This window comes from Myotis lucifugus, unplaced genomic scaffold (assembly GCF_000147115.1).
Source record: "Myotis lucifugus unplaced genomic scaffold, Myoluc2.0 scaffold_383, whole genome shotgun sequence".
Lineage (NCBI taxonomy): Eukaryota > Metazoa > Chordata > Mammalia > Chiroptera > Vespertilionidae > Myotis > Myotis lucifugus.
Genome location: NW_005871431.1, coordinates 191,053 through 212,061, shown reverse-complemented (window position 1 = coordinate 212,061; position 21,009 = coordinate 191,053). Strand labels below are relative to the sequence as shown.

Here is a 21,009-nt window from a genome sequence, read left to right as displayed (position 1 = left end):
GGGTTGAGGGTAGGGGGCGCGGCCTCCGCCTCTGCGGGGATCTTCTCATGCTCCCCCCTCCCCCCACTTCTCTCTGCTGCGCAGGCCCGCACTCGCTCTGGAGCCTCTGAGTCTCCAGGGTGGAGCCGGAGGGGAAACTGAGTCCCAAAGAGGTGGGCACCCGTGTCGCTGCAGTGGGTCCCACGTACACATCCATGTCCAAGCTTCAATACCTGGATCTCCCAGTCTGCGGGCAGGCCTGTGGGGTGGGGTGGGGAGGTGCTGCACCTCTCCGGGAGTCAGTCCTTCTCAGTAAGTGGAGTTTGGATGGAAGGAACGAGAAGGGCCCCTTTGGGCTACACCTGTGCTATACCCTCCGCTGACATTTGGCCATTCATCCCTTAATTAGAGGAACCGCCAGCTATCAGTGCTTTTCCTTTGGTGATAGACATATCTCAGGGAGGCCCCAGGACGCTCCTGATGGGTGAAGGGCAGGCAGGAGGGCTTCCTTGAGGAAGCTGTGCTGTGAAGGATGGCAAGTCAGGAAAGGTGCTCCAGGCAGGAGAACTGCATGTGCAAAGACCTGGGGCAAGGGAGTGGAGGGTAAATGGAGGAGACAGGTCTTATGATGAGGTTACTGGGGAGCCATGGCAGCTATTGAAGCAGGGGAGGAATGGCATCTGACCAGTACTTTCAAAGTTTCCTTGTGTTTGTGAATGAGAAGTGGACTATGGGGGGCCAGCGAGGCTTCTCTGATGGGAGAGATGTGGGGAGCTGGGAGAAGGAGGGTCCAGTTGGGCAAAGCTTGAGGGGCTGGTAAGAGAGTGGATGGAGCCCTAACAGGTTTGGCTCAGTGGATGGAGCATTGGCCTGTGGACTGAAAGGTCCCAGGTTCAATTCCAGTCAAGGGCATGTACCTTGGCTGCGGGCACATTCCCAGTAGGAGGTGTGCAGGAGGCAGCTGATCAATATTTCTATCTCATCAATGTTTCTAACTCTCTATCCCTCTCCCTTCCTCTCTGTAAAAAATCAATAAAATATATTTAAAGAGAGAGAGAGAGAGAGAGAGAGAGAGAGGGAGAGAATATGGAGGTGAGGACCCAGGACTGAGTGTGGGGGAACCCAGAGGGTGGGCTTGTTGCCATGTTGCCAAGCTCCATCTAATGAGGGTGCAGGAGTGGCAGGGGGAGTGGGGGAGTGATGGTATTCCAAGCTGGCCCTGCAAGGGTGGTGTGTGTGCGTGTGTGTGTGCATGTGCGTGTGTGTGTTGGGGGGATGCTTGAGAAGGAAGTTTGGGTTTAGGGAATGGGGCGGATATGCTGGGCTTTGTGCTTAACCTAGTGCTCCCCCTGGCTAGGTGCAGCATGATGGCCTCAGTCAGGAATCAGGGCTCCAGCCAGACCCCAGGGACCTTACCGCAACCCCAGGCCTGATTCTCAGCTGGGGCCCCTGACTGAGCCTTGGGCAGGATCGATATTAGGGTAGTAGGCAAAGGCTGTGGCCCACAAGCATCTGGCCTCCCCCACCTGACACACTATCTCCCCGTCTGACCTGTGACTTGTGTTTGCTGAGTGACTACTGTTCCTCCTCCTAACCCTCACATCGGCTCACTAGATGGGCCTGGCAGACTGAGTTCCTTCCATTCCTCAGATGGGGGAACTGAGTTCAGCAGAGGGGGTGGGGCCTATGTGCCTCCAGCATGTCCTGTCTGAGCATGCCCAATGTCTAGGTTCCAGCTATGCCTTGTCTGTCCTTCTAGACCCAGGACTATGCTAAGGAAGCCAAATGACAGAGCCAGGCATGCAGTAGGTCCTTGGAGCCAATTTGTAATGCCTGAGCTATCCCCACACCTGGGCAGAGCCCCCACCCCTACTCCAGGCCCATCTGTGTCCTTGGTGACTTCAGGGTGAGCAGGGACCTTCTAGGGGTAGAAAGAGAGAGAGGGAAATGAATGGGCAAGTGAATGAGAGTGTGGCCAGCTCGGGGAGGGAGAGAAGGGTATCCCCTGTGGGCAGAGGAGGGCTGGCTGATTTGGGGAGGGGACACAGGTGGGCAGGGGGAGGGGGCTCCCAGGGAGGAGGTGGCAGAGGGGATGGGCTGCTATTGGTGAGCCTCAGACAAAGGCAGAGGGAGGGGGAGCGCTAATGTTGAGGGAACAAAGAGGGAAGGTGGTGGGGCAGGAAGGCTCTGGCAGGAGTGCCAAGCTGAGGGAGGAGATACTGGCCTGCTGGACAGAGGGAGAAGGCTGGGCCTGAGCAAGAAACGGCAGCCAGACACACAAAGAAGCAGGCGGCAGTGGTGGAGCCCAGGGATGAGGCCTGGGGTGTTGGGGGGCCACAGGAGCTGGCAGAGGGCTGACTGCAGGGTCCTGGGCCACACAGTAGCTACCCAGATCCAGCTGCTGATGGAGGAGCTGTGGGGGCTGCAGAGCATTTGGGTTCCCAATCCCCAGGGTGACCATAGTAGGCTTGTGTCAGTCTGGAGCTCCACTGTCGCCTGTCCATTGGTTTCTTAGAACCTTCGTGACATTTTTATTGTCTGTCAATTGGATCAGTGGGTAGCCTGTCCACCCAGCCTCTGGGCAGCTACATTGCTGCAGGGAAAGTGTCTTGGCTATCCATCTGTCTGTCTCTCTCTCTCTCTGGCTGTAAGCCTGGTGGCACTGAGCTGGCCAGTCCATCTGCTGGGTTAGACTGTCACAGTCTTGGCTGTCCATCTGCTGGCTGTTTATAAGCACATGTGTCCAGGAACCCAGCTGTGAGAATGCAGGTCTTTCTGTATCTGTCTGTTGGTCAGTTGGGTGTTTGGGTTGTCTGAATACCTGTCTGATGGCTCTGTCTCTCTCTCCTGTTGTTCCTGCCTTTGTCTGTCACTCCGTCTGCCACACCATCTGTCCCTAGGATTCCCTGGGCCAGCTCTATCCTGCCTTCAGCTTCTCCCACCTGGGACCCAGCTCCAGGGTTGGGTGGGAGGGCTAGGGCTTAGGTCCAGCGTAAGTCCCTCCTCAGAGCCTCATGTTACCTTGTGGCTACAGGTGCTGCAGGAGCTAAAGATGACGAGTTCCGTGGCACCCTACGAACAGCTGGTTCGGCAAGTGGAGGCCTTGAAGGCTGAGAACAGTCACCTGAGGCAGGAGCTTCGAGACAACTCAAGCCACCTGTCCAAGCTGGAGACAGAGACATCTGGCATGAAGGTGGGGGTAGGGCTGGGCAGAGGACATGGACCTGGGTCACAGGGACAGACACTAGGGCACTGGACCCCAGAAATGGGCAGGCAGGGCCAAGGGCATCTCACAGGGGGGTGGATCTGGGGCAGCTCAGGGCAGTGGCCATGACGACCAGCACTCTTTCCTGCTCCCACCTCCAGGAGGTACTGAAGCACTTACAGGGTAAACTGGAGCAGGAGGCCCGAGTGCTGGTGTCCTCAGGGCAGACTGAGGTGCTGGATCAGCTGAAAGGTGAGCCTTGGGGCCCCCTCTACATAGTGGGTGAGCTGGGAGGAGGAGGGACAAGGAGGGGTGCTGACCTCGCCCTCTCCCTCCATTCCCATCCAGCCCTGCAGATGGACATCACCAGCTTGTACAACCTCAAGTTCCAGCCCCCAGCCCTGGGCCCTGAGCCTGCTGGCCGAACCCCTGAGGGAAGCCCAGTACATGGCTCCGGGACTTCCAAGGACAGCTTTGGGGAATTGAGCCGGGCCACCATCCGGCTGCTGGAGGAACTGGACAGAGAACGGTGAGAAACTGACCACTGGCCCGCCCCCCAGCCAGACTCTGTCCCTGTAGTCTCTGCCCTTTGATTGGCCCATCAGCATGTGCACCACCCACTAAGCCAGTCCTACCCACCTTCTGAGCCTCCACTTCAGGCACCAGCTTTCTGTGGCTCCTCCACCCACTTTCCTGTCACAGCTGACCTCAGCTGGAAGACAAAGAGGAGGGGACTTTCCTGCCAAAGGGGAGGGCTCCTAGGAGACGTCCCCAGGGGTCCCCAACACCCAGTCATCACCAGGGACAGTGCCAGGGCTCAGAGTTAGGCCTGGAGCCAGAGGGACTCAAAGCAGTCTTTGTGAAGAAAGGGCTGCAGCCCAAGAAACTTGGAGGGGAGGGGGCAGCAGAGGGAGGCAGGGTCCAGGCGCTCTGCTCAGCTTGGCTAGGTTGTGTGGGGTCAGAGAGACCTGGCGGTCCATGCTCTGCTGCTGTGTGATGTCAAGCAAGTCCTCTAGCCCCTCCAAGCCTCAGACTTCTGCTCTGTAAAATGGGTGGGAATAGCAGTGTCTCCCCACACGGTGTAAAGGTGAGAGGTCCAACTTAATACACAGAATCAGAGTTGTTGGGGAGGGGGAGACCTTGTGAAGTTTTAGGTTGGGAGCATTATAATATCATTTAAAGTAATCAAATGTTTAGGATGACTCACCCAGAGCATGGGTGCAGCCAGATGGGGTTAAGGGTAGAGCCAAATCTGTTACAACTGGAGCAATCTGAGCTGGAAGCCTCCTCTATGTAGCCTAGAGGGAGATTATCGAGTTTGGGGGACGTGTTAGCGCCCCCCTCAGAGTCTTTCTCTGAGAATCAGAATTTACAAAGGAACTACTTTCTCTATTTCTTTTTTAAAAAAATATATTTTATTGATTTCAGAAAGAAAGGGAGAGGGAGAGAGAAACATCAACGATAAGAGAGAATCGTTGATAGGCTGCCTCCTGTACGCCCCCTACTGGGGATCAAGCCTGCAACCCCGGCATGTGCCCTTGACTGAAATTGAACCCAGGACCCTTCAGTCTGCAGGCTGATGCTCTATCCACTGAGCCAAACCAGATAGGGCTACCTTCTCTTTTTAATTAACTTTCTATGCCCCACCCACCCATCCCTAGTTTGGGGGAACACCAAGGGCAAGACTTTGCCATGCTGCCTGTTAAACTTGGCCATACATCAAGCATGACAAACGCGTGGCCCACAATGAATATTTTTATTTTATGGCCCAGGCAATATAATGGTATGTAAGAAACATTTTAATAAAAATTTTGTAACTTGATTTTTATAATATCATGTTATACATAACTAGAGGCCCAGTGCACAGATTCGTGTGGGGGGCGGGGGGTCCCTCAGCCTGGCCTGTGTCCTCTCGCAATCCAGGACCCCTCAGGGGATGTCCAAATGCCGGTTTAGGCCTGATCAGCCACCTGGGGATCAGGCCTAAACCGGCAGTTGGACATCCCCAAGGGATGTAGCAGTGCGCCAAGCGGCAGGCGGCCAGGGAAGAGCCCGAGCCACTTGTGCTCATCCCGGCCTGTTGCCCCTGCTCAGTAGCGCTGCGGTGGAGTCGGGAGAGGCTCCCACCGCACACCTGTGCTCACCAGCCGTGAGCCCAGCTTCTGGCTGAGCAGCACCACAGAGGGACCTGTGGGAGTTCACTGACCACAGGGGCAGCTCCTGCTCCCTGGTGGTCAGTGCACATCATAGTGACTGGTTGTAATGGTCACTTAGGCATACACACACACACACACACACACACACTAGAGACCTGGTGCACAAAAATTCATGCACAGGTAGGGTCCCTAGGCCCTGACCTGGCGATCAGGCCCGATCGGGGCCTTCTGGCTGTGGGCGGAGGAGGCCTCCCTTCCCCAGCTGCTGGCTGCTGGCTGGGGCCTTCCTTCATTCTGCACCACCCCCTGGTGGTCAGCACACATGGCAGTGAGTGATCGAACTCCCACTCTCCTGGTCGATTTGTTACTATGACATGCACTGACCACCAGAGGGCAGACGCTCAATGCAGGAGTTGGCCCCTGGTGGTCAGTGCGCTCCCACAGCCAACCTCCCGCAGTCCCTCCCCCCCCCAGCCCCCCCAACTGGTCCCAATCAGGAGGTTGGCTGGCCCCAATAGGGACTGGGTGAGATGGCCCCTATTAGCCCCGATCGCTGGCCAGGCCGAGGGACCCCACCCATGTACGAATTTGTGCACCGGGCCTCTAGTTATTAATAATTAACTACAACATTTGCTAATGACTAATTACTATAACTGCGTTGCATTCATTTCCCTTATGTGCCTTACGTGCAGGCGCACCATTTCTCTCCACTAATACTAGCAGCAAATATTTTAGCAGCTGATTGCCATATCATTAGTCCTGTACTGACTTGTTTGATATGCACAACAGGAAATATTTCGCTTTCGGAGAACAAGAAAAATAGATTTATTTGCGTTATGCTTATTAATTTGTGCAGTTATTCAGTATCTGGTAAGTTAATGTTCAAGAAAAAATATTAATTTTTATTAAAATGTCCTATTATTTTATGTTAACGATTACTCATTTATTCCAGCCCTTTGTATTCAGCATGTCTCTATCTAAATAAACTTACGTTTCTATGAAAATTGAAGCTTTTAGCCCTAGCCGGTTTGGCTCAGTGGATAGAGCATTGGCCTGCAGACTGAAAGGTCCTGGGTTCTATTCTGGTCAAGGGCACATGCCCAGCTTGCGGGCTCAATCCCTAGTAGGGGGCGTGCAAGAGGCAGCTAATCAATGATTCTCTCTCATCATTGATGTTTCTATCTCTCTCTCCCTCTCCCTTCCTCTCTAAAATCAACAAAAGTTAAAAAAAAATTTTTTAAAGGCATTAAAAAAAGAAAATTGGACCTTTTGTGTTTTTTTGTGGCCCACATAAACTTAAACCTTGTTTATTTGGCCCATGTTAGCCTTTGAGTTTGACAAGCTTACCATACACTAAGCACTCAACAAGCGATTATTAAAATCAAAATAAACCACACGTAATGACACCTCCCCCTCTGCGGGCGGCCCCCTCAGGTGTTTCCTGTTGAATGAGATTGAGAAGGAGGAAAAGGAGAAGCTCTGGTACTACTCCCAGCTGCAGGGCCTGTCCAAGCGCCTGGAGGAGCTCCCGCACGTGGAGACGGTGAGCACGTGGGAGGAGAGAGGGGAAAGGGTGCTGTGGGCGCCCCGCCCCTGGCCAGGGGGGTGGCGGCAGGTCCCAGGCCCTTGCCGGGACGGACCCTCACTGCGGCCTGCCCACTCTTCCCAGCAGTTCTCCATGCAGATGGACCTGATTCGGCAGCAGCTGGAGTTTGAGTCCCAGCACATCCGGACGCTAATGGAAGAGCGCTTTGGCACCTCTGACGAGATGGTGCAGCGGGCGCAGGTGCGGCGGAGGGCGGGGCCGCGGCGGGGCTATTCGCCGTGGATGAACGGAGAGGTCGTTGTGGGAAAAGTCTGGATTAATGGGCGGAGTAAGGTGCCTTTGGGATAGAGGGCAGTGACTGCTGTGGGCGGGGTCTGGCTCAGGCGGTGGAGCCAAAGGCTAGAGCTGTTTGTGGGTGCAGCCTGATGGGGTTAAGGGCAGAGCCAGGCTCAGAGGTGGAGAACACTGAGGCCAGGACAGACCGTGGGTGACTCGATCAGTGGGCGGGGACATCAGGGAGTGGGTAGGTCTAGGATGGGTGGGATCTAAATAGGGGTGAGACCAAATAAGGGAGTGGGCAGGTCTAGCATGGGGCCTAAGTAGGGGGCGGGGCTAGAAGGATGAGGAAGGGTCAAACAGTGAGTAGGACCAAATCATAGAGTAGTGGAGTCAGAGCCTGGACTAGGGAGCGTGGACCATGGGTGGGGTCAAGATGTGAGTGGAGTCAGACATCAGGCTAGGGTTGAGAGTGGGGGGGCCATATCAAGGAGTAGGTGGAGTTAGGGCCAAGGGTGGGGTTTGGACAGTGGGAATGGCCATACCTTAAAGTAGGTAGGGTCAGATCTGGGGGTGGGATTAGAAGAGTGAGCAGGGCCAAATCAGCGAGTGGGCAAAGTCAGAGGTGGGTGGGTTAGGACAGTGGGCGGAGCTATATCAGAGCGGACAGGGTCAGAGCGGGGACCTGGTCAGCCACAGCAAGCTATGTGTGCCTTTCTGCCACTAGATCCGTGCTTCTCGCCTGGAGCAAATCGACAAGGAGCTGCTGTCTGCGCAGGACCGGGTGCAGCAGACTGAGCCCCAGGTACTGGCAGGAGCAGTCAGGGCCCTGGTGTGTGTGTGTGTGTGTGTGGGGTGATGACCCCCTCGGGAAGGAGGGTACCCTGAGGACCCTGCCCAGAGTATAGGTATAGGTGGAGCCTCCACCACATCATCATGGGAGTGTGGCCAGCATCAGCAGTCAGGGTGCTTTCTGTGGTGCTCCCATAACCCCCAGGCTGGTGTTCTCTTCCCAGGCCCTGCTGGCAGTAAAGTCGGTGCCAGTGGATGAGGACCCCGAGACTAAGGTCCCTGTGCACCCTGAGGATGGTGCCCCTCAGCCAGGCAACAGCAAGGTAAGGGGGAGTCCAGTTGGGATGCACTGAAAGGCAGGGTGGGGAGTGGAAAGCCAGCTGGATTAGGGTGTGGTGAGGTTGGTAGGGTCAGCATGTGGTCTGGGGCCTGGTGAGGTGGGCAGGGATACCTGTCCTATGTGTTTGGGTGAGCACTCTAGACTTAGATGTAGGGCTACCCCTAGAAGTACCCAGTGAGGGCGGTGGAATGGGCAATTGGTCCTCATGGGCTGGGGGCATCTCCACAGGGACTGAGGCCTCTCATCCATCTCCCCACGGGTGTGTGGTGGCCCATGGGGGATGCAAGGTGAGGGTGGTGGGGGTGAGGAAGTGATTCTCCTGGGCTGGGGTCACAGGACTCCTACCATGTTTAGGGTGAGTCACCCAGAGCATGGGGGTCACCCCTGGCTGGGGAGGATGGACAGACAGACTGGGGCCAGGTGGAATCCATCGCTGTCCCCCTTCCCCCGCCACAGGTGGAGGTGGTCTTCTGGCTGCTGTCAATGCTGGCGACACGGGACCAGGAGGACACAGCACGCACGCTACTCGCCATGTCCAGTTCTCCCGAGAGCTGTGTGGCCATGCGCCGCTCAGGCTGCTTGCCACTGCTGCTGCAGATCTTGCATGGCACAGAAGATGGGGCTGGGGGTCGCAATGGGACCCCTGGGGTGCCCGGAGCCAAGGATGCACGCATGCGTGCCAATGCAGCACTGCACAACATCGTCTTCTCCCAGCCAGACCAGGGCCTGGCGCGCAAGGAAATGCGTGTCCTGCACGTGCTAGAGCAGATCCGAGCCTACTGTGAGACCTGCTGGGACTGGCTGCAGGCCCAGGACAGCACTACCAAGGCAGGCGGGGTAGGCAGCGGTGAGTGTAAGCCTCCCTGGCCACCTTTGTGCAATGAGCACAGAGCTTGGGCTTTCCGGGTGGCAGGGCAATTTCAGATTTCATTAGCAGCCACCGGCCTTTTCTCTGAACTTCCTCTGTGTTATGTGTGGGCTGAAGCCTATGGCGACTTTATCATGATAGACTGGCAAAAAGACAGCCACCAGCAACCTATGCCCTGGTCGTAGGGTAGCTCAAGAAACAGTCATTGAATGCATGGATGGATTGTGTGTAACCAGAAATATGGGTGCTGACTTTGAGATTCCTAGTTTGGGCAGCTGATCACAAAGTTAATCTATGACAAAAGCACCACCCAAAGGTCCTGAGCACCCAACACAACTTCATCTCCTGTCTCAGCTCTGGGTGAGGCAGGCACCTTATTATTCATTTTAAGAAGAGTTAGAAAAGGAGGCCACTGTTCTGGGAGTGACCCCACAGGTGCCAAACATGCAGTGGTTTGCAGAGCTTGGGTCTTTGTGGGGGTGAAGGCAGGGAGGGTAGGACTCAACAGGGGGTAATTTCCTGGACTGGAACGGCTCTGATCTGGTCCCTTGGCCCACAGCCCCAGTCCCCATTGAGCCACAGATCTGCCAGGCCACCTGTGCGGTGATGAAGCTGTCCTTCGATGAGGAATATCGTCGTGCCATGAATGAGCTGGGTAAGTGCACCTTTACCTCCTCCATGTCCCCTCCATTTGGCCTGGGGCTTCTGGGCCTCATTCAGCCCAGGGCAGGCTTTCAGCCTTAATAGTCCTGAGCTCAGAGGATAGGGAAGTAGCCAGGAAGCCAAGAGCAAAAGTGAGAGGTTCCAACTTAATACACAGAATCAGAGTTGTTGGGGAAGGGGAGACCTTGTGAAGTTTTAGGAGCATTATAATATCATTTAAAGTAACTGAAACATGGACAAAAATCTCATCAATGTGCTTAATTTTACTCCAGTTACTACAAAATTAGATACTGCTTCTCACTCAGCAGATGATCACACACTCAAAGGCTTACTCAGATCTCTTGTGGTCTGGCTGCACAGAAATGGGCATTTGCAACCAGGACAAGACGACAGCAGACACTGATGAGAGTGTATACCTTTTAAGTCATTCCTTTCCCAGCTGGGGAGTTTATTCTCTGGCTGGATTTATTTAGAAAGATGCAGAAAGATGAGGAAAGTAGCAACCAAACCAAATAAAACCCCCGATCTGGAAACCACAGAAGTGTCCAACAGCCCCAGCCCCTAAATGCACAAATTGCCTCTGTTGTCTTTGCTCAGTGAAGCAGGAAGGGCATCTTGTATTTGAATTGCAAGTTAATTCTTTTCTTTTAAAAAAATATATATGTAATATTTTTTAAATCTATTTTTATTGATTTCAGAGAGGAAGAGAGAGGGAGAGAGAGATAGAAACATCAATGATGATGGAGAATAATTGATCAGCTCTCCCCCACATGTCCCCTGCTGGGGATTGAGCCTGCAACCCAGGCATGTGCCCTGACCGGGAATCGAACCATGACTTCCTGGTTCATAGGTCGATGCTCAACCACTAAGCCATGCTGGTTGGGCACAACTTTTTTCTCGTCTACTCACCCTGACCATTTCCCCCCACGTTTGCTTACTCTTTGTAAAGTGAGAGTCTAGTTTTCATAGTGACTAAAGAACTGTGTGTGTGGCAGTCATCAGAGGCTGGAGGTCTAATGGTCTTGGAATGGTTTTCATTTACGGTGTTGAGGGCCTTCATGACCTGAGAGCAGAAGGGAGCTAGGAACCTGAGCAAATAGCAGGGAAAAGCATTCCAGGGAGAGGGAACAGCACACGCAAAGGCCTAGAAGCTGAAGACGTGTGAATGGAAATGTGAAAGGAGGTGGGTGTGGAGGTCACAGAGTATCCAGGGGATCATGCCAGCCTGGCGGCAGGCTGCCTGGAGCAGTTGGGCTTCAAAGGTGGGCTTGAGGAGAGCAGACCTGGGGGTAGGGTGAGGGAGGGCACTTAAGCAGGGGAATGGAATGGGCAGAGGTTGGGAGGAAGGCTGGGGTTCATTTGGGGTGCCCCCTGCACCTCCCTGTGCACTCTCCCATGTCCCCATAGGTGGGCTGCAGGCTGTGGCTGACCTACTGCAGGTGGATTATGAGATGCACAAGATGACCCAGGACCCACTCAACCTGGCCCTACGCAGATATGCTGGCATGACCCTCACCAACCTCACCTTTGGGGACGTCGCCAACAAGGTGCCTGGGGCGGGCAGGTGGCGTCAATGCTCCCCCCACCCTTGTCTGAGCCTCAAAACAGCCCTGAGAGGCGGGGAAAGTTGTCCTTGATTTATAGGTGGGTAGAGTGAGGCCCAGAGAGGGCCGTGAAAGGAGGGACTGTGGCTGGATTCAGTTGGCCACCACCTTCTTGGTTGCTCTACTGCAGAGAGTGGGGCCTCTGGCTGGAGGAGGCTGTGTATTTGCATCTGTCTCAGCCTCAATTTCCTCATCAAAGCAACAGGATGACTGCCATCCCTTTGCCATAGTGGTGAGGATGGGATGCCGAGGCTTTAGCTCTAGCACATAGTAGGTGCTCAGGGAGAAAGCCTGAAGGTGGGGCGTGGAGCCCCTCATGGCTCCTGCCCCACTGGCCATGGCATGAATTTCCTGTGGCACCCCACAGGCCACACTATGTGCCCGGCGTGGCAGCATGGAGGCCATCGTGGCCCAACTGGCTTCTGAGAGCGAGGATCTTCACCAGGTATCTGGATGGAGTGGGGTGGGGCATGGGGAGAGCCTTGCTGAGTGTCCCACTGTCCAAGGCCCCTGCCGACAGAGTCCCCTCTCCTGTGGGTGTGATGGGCATCCCCTTCAGTCTCTCTGTAGCCCCACCACATGTGGGGTTGAGGGCAGGGGGCCCTGGGCCCATCTTGCCCACCCTGTACCCTGACCCAGGTGGTGTCCAGCATCTTGCGCAACCTGTCCTGGCGGGCTGACATCAACAGCAAGAAGGTACTGAGGGAGGTCGGCAGCATGACCGCCCTGATGCAGTGTGTCCTACGAGCCACCAAGGTAGGCACTGGATGGGCACGACGGAGTAGGGGGGTAGGAATGCACCTGAGACCCAGGGAGAGGGCACTGCCATGGCTGCTTAATGCCAGCCACAGGACAGGGAGACACTGGCAACAGATCGTGAGTTCTCTGTCTTGCGGGGAGTCAAACCAAACAACTTACCACTTAGCTTACCAGGTGGTCCTCAGACAGGCCTGGGGTTTCCATCCCTTCAACTGAGAGATCCTGTGAGGACCAGTTTTATTGCCTTTTGCTTTTATTTGAAAATGTATTTGGGTGCTTTCCTTCCAGCCTTTTGTCTGCGCCTTGATGGAGAGGGCCAAGTGGGTGGGGCCGGTGCCTGGGCCCCCCACACTGACCTTCACCTGTCCCACCCATGCCTAGGAGTCCACCCTGAAGAGTGTGCTCAGTGCCCTGTGGAACCTCTCGGCACACAGCACGGAGAACAAGGCGGCCATCTGCCAAGTGGATGGTGCCCTGGGCTTCCTAGTGAGCACGTTGACCTACAAGTGCCAGAGCAACTCGCTGGCCATCATTGAGAGCGGTGGAGGCATCCTGCGCAACGTGTCCAGCCTCATCGCCACCCGAGAGGACTACAGGTGGGTCCATCCCACCCCACATCATGGAGGGCAGAGGGCACCACAGAGGGTGCTGCGGGAAGGTGGGCCCCCAGGTGTGGTCTGGGGCTGGGGTGGCAGGTCCTGTCTGTAGTGAACTGTCACTGAGGCTGCAGCCTTGGTTTGTCCTCTGGGACTAAGTTTTGTAATGTTAGTATCCCCAAATATTGCAGGAGATATACTTTGCTAAATATTTTATCTATTAATAAAATATTTATTAATTTAACAACTTACAAGTGATACTTAGTATTTTTAAAAATAGAATTTATAGTATGTTTATCCCAAATATCACATGAGATATTGTGCTAAAATAAGATACACTAAATTTTATTTTAAAAGGTAAGTATTTTTAACTTATTATTACAATTATTTAATAAATATATTATTTCTTTTAAGTAATAAAATTAACACAAGTTAATTTGATACTATCCCATTTGATACTTGGAATAGACTTATACTACATATTTATTCTTTTCTCTGAGATTCTAACTCAGCCAGATGCCTTATATTTTTATTTGCTGAATCTGGCCCCCCTGCTCCTGGTAAGACGAGGGTTGGCCCCGCCTGACATACCCCTCTGTGCTGCAGGCAGGTGTTGCGGGACCACAACTGCCTGCAGACTCTGCTGCAGCACCTGACGTCACACAGCTTGACCATCGTGAGCAACGCCTGTGGCACTCTCTGGAACTTGTCCGCCCGCAGCCCACGAGACCAGGAGCTGCTGTGGGACCTGGGCGCCGTGGCCATGCTGCGCAACCTGGTGCACTCCAAACACAAAATGATTGCCATGGGCAGTGCCGCCGCCCTGCGCAACCTGCTGGCTCACCGACCTGCCAAGTACCAGGCAGCGGCCACTGCCATCTCCCCCAGTGCCTGTGTGCCCAGCCTGTATGTGCGCAAGCAGCGGGCCTTGGAAGCCGAGCTGGATGCACGGCACCTGGCCCAGACGCTTGACCACCTGGAGAAGCAGGACCTGCCTGAGGCTGAGGCCGAGGCTGCCGCTAAGAAGCCGCTGCCACCTTTGCGGCACCTGGATGGGCTGGCCCAGGATTATGCCTCAGACTCGGGCTGCTTCGACGATGATGATGTGCCCTCCCTGGCTGCTGTGGCCGCCACCGCCGAGCCTGCCAGTCCTGTGCTGTCCCTCTTTGTGGGCAGTAACTTACTGCAAGGCCAGGCACTGGCCCGTGCCCCACCTGCCCATCGCAGTGGCCCAGAGAAGGAGGCCGGTGGGGAGGCAGCCTTGGCAGCCAGGGCCAAGGCCAAGCTGGCACTGGCAGTGGCTCGGATCGACCGGCTGGTGGAGGACATCTCAGCCCTGCACACATCATCCGATGACAGCTTCAGCCTCAGCTCTGGGGACCCCGGGCAGGAGGCACTGCGGGAGGGCCGAGCCCAGTCCTGCTCTCCTTGCCGGGGGCCTAAGGGTGGGCGGCGGGAGGCCAGTGGCCGAGCTCACCCATTGCTGCGGCTCAAGGTAGCCCATGCCAGCCTCTCCAATGACAGCCTTAACAGTGGCAGCACCAGTGATGGGCACTGTCCCCGTGACCACATAAGGCCCTGCCCACTGACCTCCTTGGCCAAGCACCGAGAGGGGCCCTCTTGTGGCCAGACACGGCCCAGCCAACTTGATCTCAACCTGCTGGGTGGCCAGGCTAAGCCAGCAGCCCGGGAAGCTGCAGCCACCGATGCCTGTGTGCGCACCATCAAGCTGTCACCTACCTATCAGCATGTGCCACTGCTCAAGGACACTGCCAGGGCTCGTGTGGGGCTCCCGGTCCCTGGGACCCGGAAACAGGCCTGGCTACCTGCAGAGGGTCTGAACAAGGTTCCTGAGAAGCTGGCGGCAGAGGCGGCACCGCTCTGCCTGTCCCATTGTAGCTCCCTGTCCTCACTGTCCTCGGCTGGCCACCCGGGACCCAGCGAGGCAGGGGACCTGGATGACAGTGACTCGTCCCTGGAGGGGCTGGAGGAGGCTGGCCCCAGCGAGGCGGAGCTGGATGGGGCCTGGCATGGGCCAGGGGCTGCTGCCTCCCTGCCCATGGCCATCCCTGTGCCCCCTCGGGGCCGGAGCCTGGGGGTGGAGGACACCACACCGTCTAGCTCCTCCGAGAACTGTGTGCAAGAGACACCACTGGTGCTGAGCCGCTGCAGCTCAGTGAGCTCACTGGGCAGCTTTGAGAGCCCATCCATTGCCAGCTCCATCCCCAGTGACCCCTGCAGTGGGCTGGGCAGTGGCACAGTCAGCCCCAGCGAGCTGCCTGACAGCCCTGGGCAGACCATGCCACCGAGCCGCAGCAAGACACCACCACTGGCCCCCCCACCTCCTGGTGAGCATGAAACCACCCATTTCAGCCTGCAGTGGGAAAGCTACGTAAAGCGCTTCTTGGACATCGCCGACTGCCGAGAGCGCCGCTGGCTGCCCTCTGAGCTAGACGCTGGCAGTGTGCGCTTCACTGTGGAGAAGCCAGATGAAAACTTCTCGTGTGCCTCCAGCCTCAGTGCATTGGCCCTGCATGAGCACTACGTGCAGAAGGATGTTGAACTGCGGCTGCTGCCCCCAGCCTGCCCCGAACTTGGCGGGGGTGGTGGCCCTAGCCAGCACTTTGCTGGGCACTGCTGTCGAGATGAGGCCAGTGGTTGCCTTGAAGGACCACCTGCCACCAACCAGGAGCTGGAGCTGCTGCGGGATTGCCTGGGTACAGCTGTGCCCACCCGACTCCGCAAGGTGGCCTCAGCACTAGTGCCTGGCCGCTGTGCACTTCCCATGCCCGTCTACATGCTGGTGCCCGCCCCGGCCCGTGAGGACAACTCATGCACTGACTTGACAGAGGGCACGCAGGTCAATTTCAGTGTGGCCTCACTCAGCGATGAGACACTGCAGGGACCTCCCAGGGACCCACCTGGTGGGTGTGGGGACAGGCAGAAGCCAGCAGGCCTAGAGGCTCCTGCCAAGCAGGCCACTGGGCACCGGCACAGGGTTAGGGGTGCAGGCCGCAGAACGGAGCCAGCCCGAGGGCTGGTCAAGAACCGGGCTGGGCTGGAGCTGCCCCTCCGAAAGCCCCCAAGAGCTTGTGCAGACAGGAACAGCCCCCCATTGGGCCGAGCTCATGGGGAGGGGGCATTGCAGTCCCTATGCCTCACAACGCCTACTGAGGAGGCTGTGTACTGCTTTTACAGCAACGACTCGGATGAGGAGCTGTCCACAGCGGCGGGGGAGACACCCTCCCAGTGGGCATCTGCTACTTCCCAGGCAGTGAAGAGGGAGCGCCTGGCTGGCAGGAAGAAGGCACAGGCTGTGCCCAAGGCCACAATGTCCACCCGGGCCCAGCCCAGCCTCATTGCTGATGAGACACCACCATGCTACTCCCTAAGCTCCTCCACCAGCTCCCTCAGCGAGCCTGAGCCTGAGGCCGGCAAGATCCGAGCCCATGAGCCAGTGGTCACCAAGGACCGGGGCCCTGGCAGTGGGAATGATGGCTATCCCAATTCTCGGGCCAAGGTGGAGATGCTAAGGCGCTGCATTGGCTCAGCCATGCCCAGGCGCTGCCCACAGGTGTCAGATCCAAGACGTCGCAAGCCCCGAGATTCCCGGCTGGACAAGCAATCAGAGGGGCCGTCGGAGCATGGCGAGGAGGCAGCAGGGTCAGACCATGCTTCGGATCTGGACAGCGTCGAGTGGCGTGCCATCCAGGAGGGCGCCAACTCCATTGTTACCTGGCTGCACCAGGCCGCGGCAGCAGCCACTCAGGAGGCTTCATCTGAGTCTGACTCTATCTTGTCCTTTGGTTCAGGGTTGTCAGTGGGCTCCACCCTACAGCCCTCTCTGCACAGGAAAGGGCGGCCGACACGAGCAAAGGGGCAGGCGAGCAGTGCCACCCGGCCAGAGAAACGGGATGTGACCCTGGCCCAGCGCAGTAGCAGCCCCTGCTTGCCCATTGGCTCAGAGAAGCTGCGCGGTGCTCAGAAGACCACACCTGGGATGCCAGCTATGCTTCGAGGAAGAACAGTGATCTACATGCCCAGCCCGGCCACCCGATCTCAGCCCAAAGGCACCCCTGGCCCCCGCACCACACCAAGGAAGATGGGACCCCTGAGCCCCACACAGCCAGCAGCTCCCACCAAAGCCCTGGGCCCTGGGCAGCAGCGGTCTCGAAGCCTGCACAGGCCTGGCAAGATCTCAGAGCTTGCAGCCTTGAGCCCCCTCCAGAGGAGTGCCACGCCACCAGCCCGCCTCACTAAGACCCCCTCATCCAGCTCCTCCCAGACCTCCCCTGCCTCTCAGCCCCTGCCCAGGAGGTCACTCCCGGCTGCCCATGTTTCGGGGCCCCTGCCCAGCCCCGGGGCCTCACTGGTGTCCAAGACACCCATGCGGGCCCTGCTGGCCAAGCAGCACAAGACACAGAAGTCACCTGTGCGGATCCCCTTCATGCAGAAGCCCACCAAGCGGGTGCCACCATCCCTGGCCAGGGCAGCCCCAGAGCCAGGCTCTAGGGGTCGGGTGGGATCCAAGGGGTGCCCAAGTGCCCGAGGAGGCCGCCTGGGCCTGGTGCGCATGGCCTCAGCCCAGTCCAGTGGCAGCGAGTCCTCCAACCGCTTGGGTTTCCAGCGGCAGCTGACCTTTATCAAGGAATCACCAGGCCTGCTGCACCGACGTCGTCTGGAACTGTCCACGGCCAAAGCCACCCCCTCCACCTCCCAGGGCGGCTCACCCCGCCGCAGCGGGCCTGCGCTGCCCACCGTCTTCCTCTGCTCCTCCCGTTGCAAGGAGCTGCGGGCATCCTCCCCGCAGGCCCTGATTCCCCAGCAGCCCCCCACAGCTCGGTCAGGCCCTGGTGAGCGGCCACCAAGGCGCACTAGCTCAGAGAGCCCATCCCGTCTGCCCATCCGCAAGCAGGCCACCCAGCCTGAGGCAGTCAAGCGCTATGCCTCTCTGCCCCATATCAGCATGGCCCAAAAGCCAGAGGGTGCTGCCCCTAGTCCCGCATCTGACCCTGCCCGCCGCAGCAGCGATGGAGAGGCCCGGCCCCTCCCCAGGGTGGCCTCACTGTGCACCACTTGGCGTCGCATCCGGGATGAGGATGTGCCACATATCCTGCGGAGCACACTGCCCTCTACCGCCCTGCCGCTCATGGACACCTCATCAGAGGAGTGCCCAGGCAGTCCCCTGCAGCGCAAGACCAGCGATGCAGTGGTCCAGACAGAGGATTTCGCGGCCACCAAGACCAACTCCAGCACATCCCCAAGCTTGGAGAGCAGGGGGCCTCCCCAGGCCCTGGACAGCGGACCTACATCCCTTCTCGGCAGCGACGTGGATAAACCTGGTCCTGCCAAGGCACCCACCTCAGCCCCCTTCATCCATGAGGGCCTAGGAGTGGCTGTGGGAGGCTTTGCTGCCAGCCGGCATGGCTCCCCCAGTCGCTCAGCCCGAGTGCCCCCCTTCAACTATGTGCCCAGCCCCATGGTAGTGGCCACCACCACTGACTCAGCTGTGGAGAAAGCCCCTGCGCCCGCTGAACTCCTAGAATAGTTGCCTGGACTGGTTTTCTGGAACATCCTCTCTGGCCAAGAGCTATCTGGTTGTCCTGAGGGTGGTCCCGGGAACTGCCTACTCACCCGAGTCCCTGCCCTCAGAGCCCCACCCCAGCCCACGTCGGCCTCACATCTCATGCTTGCTTCTGTGCTGTGGGGACTAGAGAAGGAATTGGGTTGCACGATGGACCTCAAGTCCCAGCCTTGCCCACATGCAGAGACCACCCTCCTGACCCCCAGCCCAATTACGCTTAAGCCTCAGCAGGACACTCATCTCCGTGGAACCAAGGGAGATTACAGCATCCACCTGAGGTGAGGGACAAGGCTTCAGAGGGTGGTGCCATCCAGCACAGGCCCGAGGCATCCATCAGAGGACAAAGCTCATTATTACCGGGGCAGCTGGGTAATTTTTAATGATGACTGCTGAACTGAGGGAGGGGTATAGCTGAGCCTGACAGAGACAGGCCCCTCCATTTTAGGTGCCAAGCCAGGGGCTAATGGACAGGGGGGGACACTGTCAGAACAGCCTGGAAGGAGCAAGGAGAGAAGGGCAAAGGCAGATAGCTGGGTGATGTGGGACCACCCCATGTCCCCCTCCTGGCTGGGGTGGGTGCTGGTTTTGACCAAAGGAGGAAAAGGGGGACTAGGGAGGTAGGTGGAGGGAGTCAGGAACAACTGGCGGGTGAGGTGCAGTGGAAAGGAGGATGAGAGTCAGCCAAATATGGTTCACCTTGGTGACACACAAAGCCCAGGATCTACAGGACGGCACAGCTGCAGGGACTGGGGTGGGGCTGACGCCTGGCCTAGGAGGAGGTTCAGGGCCTAGAGCCCCAGTACTGTGGCCAGACCAGCTAGATATGTAGAGGCCATGGCTGCTGGGATGCTCAAGTGTTGGAGTCAGTGAGGCAGAGATCAAGGGGCACAAGGAGCCTGGTGGGCCTCTGTGGCCCCTGCCAGTGTGTACATATGCGGGGAAAACTGCTGAGGTCCCTGCTCAGCTTCCTGCAGATACAGCCAATGACCTCTTTCCTGGGGAAGTTTGGCTTTGAGAAGTAGCTGCTCTTGGGCTCATAGATCTGCCACAGTGCAGATGAGAGCCGCCCCAGAGGGGCTGGGGAGCAGATGCTGTTTGCGGAGACTGGCAACATGATGACTAGATTTTAGGTCCCTTCTCTGGGAGGTTGGGTGGAGGTGCAGAAGGAGCTCCTGTCCCTGCCCATGGCACCACTGTCCCTCCCTATCCCCTGTCCATGGAAAGAGCTGACCCAAGAGCAGAAGTGTTTACTGGACCGTCCTCAGTTCCCCCAGTGGGGCTCTTGGGGGCCACACTGATCCAACTTCCACAGACACCGTGTTACTTCTGCTAACGCATCTGTGTCATGTTGCATTATAAGCCCTGGAACACCCTGTCCACCAGGACAATTGCCAGGGCTCTGCCTCAGAAGGCCACAGGCACGATGCAGGAATAGCTGGATGCACCAAGTACTCCTTTTATGACCAAACTTCTAGGACGAGCTGGCACACAGAGGACCATGGCAATGAGGGTTGGGCAGTATGTTGCATGAGCCCATAGCTGACCCCTTAGGACACCCTGGGGGAAGGGGGGATATTTCAGATGCATCTCAGAAACCAGGACTCCTTGTCCCCATCCTTGACCTGAAGTGGCAGAACTGGGTGATCTCAACTCCTTTTTAAGCAGGGGCTGTGAGATGTCTGCTCTCACACTCACCACGGGCCAGCTACCTCCCAAAATGGCCTGGTGGGAGGAGAAGCCATGCAGACTCACACACAGCTTGCCCAGCCATAGGGAATCTGAAGTGATGGGTACTGGGGGTGGAAGCACCCATGCACTGTGAGACCCTGGGTGGTGCTCTCAACATTCTGTCTCAGTTTTCCCACATGGGCCATGAGGAGAACTCCCAGAGCTACCTCTAGAGCCAGAGTGGCTGCTGTGACTTGATGCGAGGCCCAGACCTCCCTGGCTGCCCCCTCCGCCTGCCCCTTGTCTTCAGAAGGGGGCAGCTTTCACTTCAGCCAGCACACCAGGAGTCATACCCCATCTATGTCCAGCAGCCACATTTGCCTTCTCTGTTCCCGTGACAGAGGCATAGCCACACCTCACAACTGCGCAGGGCAGGACAGTGGGAGCCCTGGGCCCTGAGAAGAGTGGTGGTCACTGGACAACTGATTCTAGGCCTGAGCTGGAGGATACCTCCCATGAAGCCTTGATCCCCTCAGGGCTGCTCAGTCACCTGACAATGCTGAGGGAACCCTGTTTGCCTCCAGAGCACCCTCAGCCCAAGACCTTGAGCAGCCACCACCAGCTGGATGTTGAATTGGGGACAACATGCCGGCAGGTGCAGCATTACCTCACTCCCTCTGCCCCAGTCTGTTGCCTGGCCAGTGGCCATCGCGTCCCAGCCAGAGCCTCGTTGTTTTGGTCCATCTATCTCTGTGCCCCTCCAGTCTATGCCCGGGTCCCTGCAGTGTTACAAGATGTGTAAATACATATAGCCCAGTTTCCCCTCTCCCACCCCCGTCAACCTAAAGCCATCGTCTGGTGGAAGGACGGCACAGATCCAGGCATCTTATGTGCACCTTTAATAAATGGAGCTGTTGAATCTTGCTCTCCACAGCTGTTTTCAAGTGGGTGAGGACTGGGTGGGTGGGGCTGG

General features: G+C 57.2%; 1 protein-coding gene across 2 annotated transcripts; it reads left to right on the top strand.

Annotated features, from left to right (window-relative positions):
* Positions 1-3,016: 3,016 nt before the first annotated feature.
* APC2 (APC2, WNT signaling pathway regulator) lies at positions 3,017-20,817 on the top strand. 2 transcript variants are annotated; one of them, XM_023743263.1, is made up of 14 exons: positions 3,017-3,172; positions 3,346-3,436; positions 3,533-3,713; positions 6,775-6,883; positions 7,013-7,126; positions 7,890-7,967; positions 8,179-8,277; positions 8,751-9,141; positions 9,722-9,817; positions 11,233-11,372; positions 11,797-11,874; positions 12,069-12,185; positions 12,570-12,784; positions 13,391-20,817. In XM_023743263.1, the coding sequence occupies exons 1-14, from the start codon at positions 3,032-3,034 to the stop codon at positions 18,330-18,332; spliced, it is 6,792 nt and encodes a 2,263-aa protein (XP_023599031.1). In that variant the 5' UTR covers positions 3,017-3,031; the 3' UTR covers positions 18,333-20,817. The 2 variants fall into 2 exon arrangements, with proteins under 2 accessions (XP_023599031.1, XP_023599032.1); XM_023743264.1 differs by having other exon boundaries at positions 3,032-3,172; positions 7,010-7,126.
* The last annotated feature ends 192 nt before the right edge of the window (positions 20,818-21,009 follow it).